Genomic DNA, 8,468 nt, shown 5'->3' with positions numbered 1-8,468 from the left:
ATGAACTTGTCAAGAACAAAGATGATACTAATTTACAGTAAGCGCGCAATATCAATTTTTCGGATTGCCCGTTGTCATTTCGCCGAACGCTCGGCGGAGATTGAGGCAGCCGTTTGCGCAGGATGCATGTCAAGAGCAAACGGGGCCTTTTGGCGAAAGCTCGGCATCGGCGGGGCCATTCTCCCCTGCATCTCGTATCCCATGATGCCTCGCTGCTGCCCGGGACAAAGTGCTCTTTGTGCGCGCGCAGTGGCTCTCGGCGAGAGCGCACACACGCCTTTGAAATTGCGTTTGAGCGATGGGATTTTCATTTCTATCCCCTCCGCCTCTCGGTGCTTGTGCTCTCACCCCTCTTTGCTTTCACCCTGCCCTGGATCTCACCCTCCTCAACCGCCACTTGGTGTGTGTCCCCCCCAACGTCCAGCTCGCTCTTAGCAACTGCTGGAGTGGGACAGTAACACTGTGCCTCTTAGCACACCGGGTTCTTTGCTGCCTCATTTTCTCATGGATGCCTATGAGAGTTCGTCAAGGTAGTTTAATCAAACATTACCATTTAGCCACCCCGCCCCCCGCTGTATTGAACCTGACAGCCTTCCTTCAACCAATCAGCTAGCTAGCAATGCCTATGCACTGAAAATGCATCTTCAGTTTCATCTTCCTTTTCCTAAGAGTGCAGCTACCATGTGGGGCTGATGTGTCCGCTTCAGAGTGCCTCATTGTCAGTCATTGTGAGTGCCTGTACATCACAGAGAGAAAGCAGAAGAGTAGGGTAAAAAAATAAATAAATACATTTTGATGTGACAGCCAGTTCTTGGACAGGGGCTTCATGCCAGCGAGGCTGCTTTAGAGTGCCTTCTTTCTACTCGTCACATTTATCAACTGATCGTCACTTTTTTTTTTTTTAAATTAACCTCTTTCAACCCAAGAGTTAGTTGAGGCAAACAATCACATTACGTTTTATACGCGCTATATGGTAAAAATCCTGTGCTCGGCACACAAGCTGCGGTTAGCTAGCTATCGTAGCTAATCACGTCCTACCATGATGACTCTTCTTGCCTTTACGGCGGCAAATAAAGCTACACCTCTGATAAGTATCATTATGACACACAAACAGATACCAGAAGAAACCATGCTAACCGTAAAGCTAACGTGAAATGTAGAGTTGTGAAACACAAGGAGTAATCTATTACTGCATGTGGTACAGTGTACATTTAAAAGAAATCTGGCAGGAAGTATGAGCAGCAAATTAATGTTAAGAGAGAAAATGATACAATACACTACACTGGGCTGTAACTCGATCTGCTGAAGTATGTTTTCAAAGTTATAAAATCAACGCAAGGAACAACTTTGCGTTCCCTCGCAATCTTTGCGAGCGAACGCAAAGTTGTTTTGCGAAAGAACGCAAAGTTTTTTGCCAGGGTACGCAATCTTTACGAGGGAACGCAAAGATGTTTTGCGAGGGAACGCAAAGTTGTTGTTTTTTTCTACCATATCACCTTAGGGGCTCCGTACAAAGAAGACAGCTACGTCTTCTTTCAATGTTGGTCCAGCCAAAAGAAAAGCAATTGCCATGGAAATTAAGCTAGACTTCATAAAAAGATCACAGGAAGGAGAGACACAGATAAACAAAGACTTGGGCTTCAGTCAGACAGTCATACAGCATCTTATTTTTTTATTTTTTTATTTACTGTATTCTAGACTTTTTAGAGCATTTTTTTTTATGTAAATAATGACTTTAATGGGGAAATTCAATTTAAGTCGAAATTCGGGTTACATCGCTAGCATAGGAACGGAACTCGAGGACTCCCTGTTATTGATTAAATGTCAAGGATTGATTTGTATTGATTTTGAGTCATGCTAGAAATAAGAGTGCTGAGAGAGCTGTAATAAAAGATAACATTGGTAGATTCTTGTTCTTCACTGGCATCTACCTATCCCGCTTCTAATTGTCTTAAACTTTACATTGATTTTGGATCAGCTAAAAATTAGGTTTTGGTGGCTAGACTTTTGTGTACAGTAACTGTCATCAGATCTTTTTGTGACTCTCACACGAGTATTTACGGACACCTATCGAGTTTATGAAACCGATTCATTACCTACGACCCCATTGAGTTTTCACCTCGTCCCCTTTGCTAAATATTCAAATGAGAGCGAGCCGGGAGGAGGAGAGGAAGCCAAAGCCGGGCCTGAAGAATGGGCCAGTTTTGCGAAGCCTTTCCTAATTGTCACTGAGGGGCTCCCGGGGGCAGCTGGCCAAGCCAATGGCCAACAGCGAGAGGGGGGGTACGCTGGCACTGACGCCATGTAGCCACAAAAACTCTCCCCCTCCTCCTCCTACCTGTTTCACAAAGCGGCTGAGAGGCTCTGTCACTTCCAGGGTCTCTCATGAGGGCTCCGCTTGTGACTCGCACCTGAAGATTCGAACCTCGGGATAAAGGGGAGGGGCTTTATTTATTTATAAAAAAAAAATGTCCAACAATAATAACAACCAGGAGGAGAAAGAGGAGGACACGGAGGAGAAGGGCGAGGAGGTGGCCATGGTGATCATACCTACGCTGCCGCCTCCTCCCCCCGAGTCCGAGCCGGAGGCCCCGCGCCGCCCTTTGACACGGAGTATCTTCCCCGTCTCCGCAGTCTCGCCGGCCGCCGAGAGGATCCGCTTCATCCTCGGGGAGGACGATGATGGCCCGCCGCCCCCGCAGCTCTTCACCGAGCTGGACGAGCTGCTGTCGGTGGACGGCCAGGAGATGGAGTGGAAGGAGACGGCCAGGTAAGGGCGGGGGGAGGAGGTGAGGCGGAGTTGGGTCCTTTCCGGGTGGTCCCAGGTGAGGGTGAGCATGGGAGGCCAAGTAACGTCACATAAAAAGTAGGGATGAATATTGCAATTTTTGTAAAAAGCACTTTTATAATCGCAAAAGCAATTTGGAAACAAAACAAAATTATATATTTTGATTTATTTTAGTGCCCAGATATTTCATTGCTTAAGATTTTTTCATGACAGACTAGTACTGTATGTTTACGACACTTGTTTGGTAGAATTTTGAGAAGTTGTCATAGTGAGTGCTTAAAAGACTGTAAGCCAAATTATTTAGTAAGTTAACAAGTGTAATTCAAATAGGAAGTCTAACCTAATAAATCTGATATAGTTTATTGTAATACAGATTACGGTAATTTATGGCTCACATTTATTAATAAAATACATCGGAAGAGGACCTTGGAAATAATTATCGCACGTTAAGTTAAGAAAATTTGATAGTTTTTTTAGAAATCATTCAGCCCGAGTGAAATCACGTAAAAGGCCAATGATACAAAAAAATATTTATAGTTTCATTATTCTGCTACATTTTCATAATGACTGAGCAATTCCGATAAGGGCACTTTGTAGTGATGTTGACCTACAAAAGTTAATGAAAATTTTCTCATTTTATCAACAGTAAAAATATTACTAACTTTGCTAAACTTGACTTTTATAACAAGTAGGGATGTAACGATAAGTGCAATATTGTGATATCGTGATTTTAAAAATGCCACAAGATCGTCGTTGTCATGTCCACAATATTTAAAAGCAGCACATCTGTTAAAAAAAAAGTCAGGTTGATTTCCATTTTTGCAGTTCTAGCACTCTCTGGTGGCTAGTTTTTTAGTGCAATTAAATTTTCATTAGGGATGTTTTGGCCTTTCTATGTTTTAAATCAATACAAATTGTCAGATGAAGGGTAACGTTATAAACACAATATTGTGCTTTTTTCTTAGTATGAGCTCATTTTTTTGCAATATTGTTACCTTTTTTAAATTTCGCCAAACTCCTCACAATATCGTGATAATTATCATATCATGAGATTCATATTGTGATAATATTGTGTCGTGATGTTTGAATATCGTTACATCCCTAATAACAAGTGACTGCCGGTTATAGAAATAAAACCCATTCAATGGTCAAACTGGCTATCCTTTTCAAAAGTTTTTTTTTTTTTTTTAAGTATTCTTAAATGTAATAATACAAGTTTAACAATTTTGCCCCAGAAAGTATAGAACAATAGAACACTAAATTTTACATGACTAAATTTCATTTTTAATTTTTTAAATGCTGTTAAAGTTAAAGGTTTAAATCTGCAGTTAATTCTGGAGTTCAGCACTATTTTTTTCCATCTTGTCAATTGTCACAAAGTATGAGTTAGTCCAATATAAATAGTAGTAAACTTACCACCTTAAACTAATGCAACTTAACAAAAAAAAAACAGTAAAAAATAAAATAATACTTAACTCAACTCAAGTTTATTAGCGCTTTCAAACAGCCGGAGCTGTCACAAAGCGCTTTACAGTGTTCCCTCGTTTTCCGCTGGGGTTAGGTTCCAAAAAATACCCGCAATAAATGAAATCCGCGAAGTAGATAGCTTTATGTTTTACAACTCTTATAAATGTTTTAAGGCTCTAAAATCCCCGACCGCACAATTTATACACTTTTCTCATTGAGGCATTTACATGTTCTCACATTTCTCTCTTGTTCAAACATTGACAATGTTCAAACCTTCATAAATTTTATAAAATGGGTATATTACTGTAAAAAAATATGCAAAATTGCACCTAATAAAAATCCGCGATACAGCGAGACCGCGAAAAGTGAACCGCGTTATAGCGAGGGAAGACTGTACAGAAAGAAAAAAAAAACAAAAAAACTTTATAACATTATAGAACTTTTAATGACATTTTTCTCACTTTGTTTTAGTGTAAAATGTGTACAAAGAGTAGGAAAGTAGGAAATCGTTGCTAAAAATCACAACTTGAACAACAGTTGTCAAATATTCATAGATTTTTTAAATTTTTTTATTTTTTATCCTTTCCCTCTTGCGTAAATATGTGCAGGGGGGGATCAAGTACGCTCCCGAATGGATGCACAAAAGATGTGTTGGGCTGTTGGCTGTTGCTAGCTGGCTGAGCTCCACATGCAACTTGTAACTCCGGGCCAATGTGGAGCTTATACAGTGCAACTACTTGGGGCCTGTTCACTTGCGTTAGGGGGGGGTTTATCGGAACCATTTGATGTTGTTTTTCCCCCATCTGAAAGCAAAATGATATTGTGATGTGTCCAGATGGATCAAATTTGAGGAAAAGGTGGAGAAAGGCGGCGAGCGCTGGAGCAAACCTCACGTGGCCACCTTGTCCCTGCACAGCCTATTTGAGCTGCGCACCTGCATCGAGAAAGGCACCATCATGCTGGACCTGGGGGCGTCCACCTTGCCTCAAGTGGTTGGTGAGTACCGTAATTTCCGGAATATAGAGCGCACCTGATTATAAGCCGCACCCAGTACATTTCTAAAGGAAAAAGTATTTTGTACAATCATAAGCCGCACCTGACTATAAGCCGCATGTGCCCACATTGAAACATGAGATATTTACAAAGACAGACAGTACACAGAAATAGTTTTCAAAGGTTTAATAATATACCTTAGCTTTTCTTTCCAAACTGTGCTTGTGACGCGACAGTAACACAGCAGCAAAACGGCAGTAACTAACAGGGCTGGTTAAAAATAACATACCGGTAAAAGTCACCGAGACTTCTTGTATTTTCCATGATGAGGGTCTGTTCATGCTAATTTTATTCATGCACAAAGCACAAACTTACATTAAACTTGCGTCTTCCTCGAAACATATATTACACTTGTCTCACTCTTACCTTTTGTTTAGTGCAATTTTGCATGCTTTTTTTTTTTTAAATTTACATTAATGTAGTTATTTTATAACATTTATGAAGATTTGAACATTGAGAATGTTTAAAGAGGTGGATGTCAGAAAATGTAAATGCCTCAATGAGAGAAGTTAATAAACTGTATGGTGAGGTATTTTAGAGCCGTAAAACATTTATAAAAAAAAAAAGTCAAACATAAAGCTAACTACTTTGCGGATTTCGCTTATTGCGGGTATTTTTTGGAACCCAACCCCATTGGAAAACGAGGGAATACTGTATAACATAAAAGAGCCTCATGTGACCTAATGTAACTTAACACAATGTTTAATTTAACACAATGTAACATGAAGTAACGTATGGTAATGTAACGTGATGCAACACAACAATGCAATGCAATGTAACAATTTAACAAAATGAAACATAATTAAACGGAATTACGTAATGTAACGTAATGTGATGTAACCAACCATTCTGTAAATAAGGTAACACAACTAAGCATAATGTAACAAGCCATAACATCATTAAGTGTAGCATAACTAAACTTAATGAAACTAAACATAATGTAACTTCAGTCAGTCAAGAAATATAACGCAACATATTGCTGCTTAACAGTGTAACAATGCTACTCAACATAAGTAACGAAATGTTACATAACTTCATGTAAAAATAGTGTAACATAAGTAAATTTAATGTAATAAACTGTAACATAACTAAACAAGACATCACGTAATGTCATGTAACGTAACAAAACAGAATGCAACGCAAATAATTGTAACATTACATAACAAAACAGAGTAAAAATAAATCTACGCAAAATACAACAAAATGTAGCGTAATGCTATGTAACAATGCAGTTTTGGATCACAACAGAATGTAACATGTCGTATTACAATTTGCCATGATGTAATGTAACGTAGCGCCAAGTCAAGCAATTTGTCAAGTGAAAGAGCTTTTGAGTTAGTCCAAAACTAGTTGGTTCCTGCAGCATTCAAGTATTTGGGGCACACTTTCTTTATTTTGTCATAAAAGGCCAGCGAAGGTCTCGTTACAGCCATAAACCCGGCAATAACTTTTTAGCGGTTTGAGGAGAAGATGACGTCCTCTCACGCCACTACCCGAACTTGCGTGAGGGAGCAAGAAAAGGAGGAAGAGTTACTACGAGCAGTGATTAATGTGAAGTAATTGAGTGCACTGCATGGGCCTCTTTCTTTGAGCCCATTAAACCACAGTGGGCCTGTGATCCCCTTGCCCTGAGGCTTCTCTCCTTTTCTGTCAGCATTGTTGTTTCAAAATAGGATACGTCTTTCGATTGATGTGGCATGTCACAATGGCACATAAACAAAAACGACACACTAACTGCAATTAACACTTTGCGTGGTCACACGCTGCTTGTGTTTGTTGTGAATGGTATTAGTCGGCGCTAAATTGTGATCATAAATCTGAATGAAAGTATTTCTGGTAATATTGCAACTCTTTTCTCAGAGTTCTGACCTTTTCTGGTTGGAGTGTATTATTAAAACTTGAGTCCCTCAAAATATTTGTTATCATGTTACACATTTACATTACATATTTTTTTTCATTGTAATATTAGAGCTCAAGTCTATTAAAGTTAGGATGGAATTTTCTCTTCATGTTAAATATTTGTTCTGAACTTCTGATGTAATTTAATTCTTTTTGTACTTGTGAAAATTACACTTAAATATATGATATTTACAACTTCATGCACTTTTTATTGAAACTTTTTTGTGAAATATTAAAACCTTAGTCCCTTAAAAATAGGATATGTTGTTGTTGTAATATTACAAATTTATACCTCTTAAATTACAACAAAATCCTCATTAAAAAAATTACTTGCTTTCTTTTCTTGTGAAATTATAAATTTATTACCTTAAAATTTGGTTGGAAAATATTGTGGACTTCTAACTATGAAATATAATAATTGATAAATTATTATAATAATATTTTTTTATTTATTTAATATATAAATTGTAAAAACTTTCTTCTTGCAACATTGTGCCGTTTTTCTCAAATTACCGTAGAATTATTATTTTCATCTTGTAATATTACAATATATTCCTGTAATACCACATTTTAACTCATTTGCTCCCAAAAACTTATAAATACGTTCTATTTTGAATATTTTAAGTGTCCCAAAGACATATTTATACGTTTTTTATGTTTTTTATTTATTTATTTTTTTAATGTTGGAGCATATAGAAGGTTTTGATGTAGCCTTTCTACTGCAGTGAATGGGTGAAAAAGTGGTAGTAATGACAAAAACTGCCAGCAGGTGGCAGCAGAGTATAAGAGATCAACCAGGGCCACGTTGAAAACAAGCTGTTTCCCCACAATTCTAAACACATTTCTGAATAATGATGAAACTTATCTATATTTTAATGCTAATTTCTGCAAAATGGAAACAGATAGAAATATGCTTTTTTTTCCTGATGAAAGAAGAGACTGTTATCTTTTTTATGGCAGGTTGCTTACTTTTATAGCAATAGAACACAATATTCTATGGGCCTTGCAAAATCAGTCAAAATCCATTAAAACAGCCGGAAGTGAAGGGGGTTGCTTCAGTGAAAATGGCTGGGTGTGAATGAGTTAATAAAATATAAAAAAAAAATCTTATAAAATTAGTTTTTAATACTACAAATTATTCTTTTAAAATAAAATTAATATATGAGTATAATTCTGTGAGAATTATTACTCCCCCTTGATATTTATTCTTGTAAAATTACAAATTAAAATAAAATGTATTATCTGTTTAAAAAAAAAAAAA

The 8,468-nt window shown here is 37.6% G+C and overlaps 1 protein-coding gene across 8 annotated transcripts in view; it reads left to right on the top strand.

Annotated features, from left to right (window-relative positions):
- The window catches only part of slc4a4a (solute carrier family 4 member 4a), a 52,430-nt gene that overhangs the window by 21,863 nt on the left and 22,099 nt on the right, over nt 1-8,468 (top strand). For all 8 annotated transcript variants that reach the window (XM_077520656.1, XM_077520652.1, XM_077520651.1 and 5 more), the window contains 2 exons: nt 2,635-2,770; nt 5,091-5,251. In XM_077520656.1, the coding sequence (XP_077376782.1) occupies nt 2,635-2,770; nt 5,091-5,251 (297 nt within the window). The remainder of the gene's footprint in view (nt 1-2,634; nt 2,771-5,090; nt 5,252-8,468) is intronic.

The sequence above is a fragment of the Festucalex cinctus genome, chromosome 5 (genome assembly GCF_051991245.1).
Source record: "Festucalex cinctus isolate MCC-2025b chromosome 5, RoL_Fcin_1.0, whole genome shotgun sequence".
NCBI lineage: Eukaryota > Metazoa > Chordata > Actinopteri > Syngnathiformes > Syngnathidae > Festucalex > Festucalex cinctus.
The sequence above is the reverse complement of the archived record's forward strand: the minus strand, read 5'-3'. Positions and strand labels throughout refer to the sequence as shown.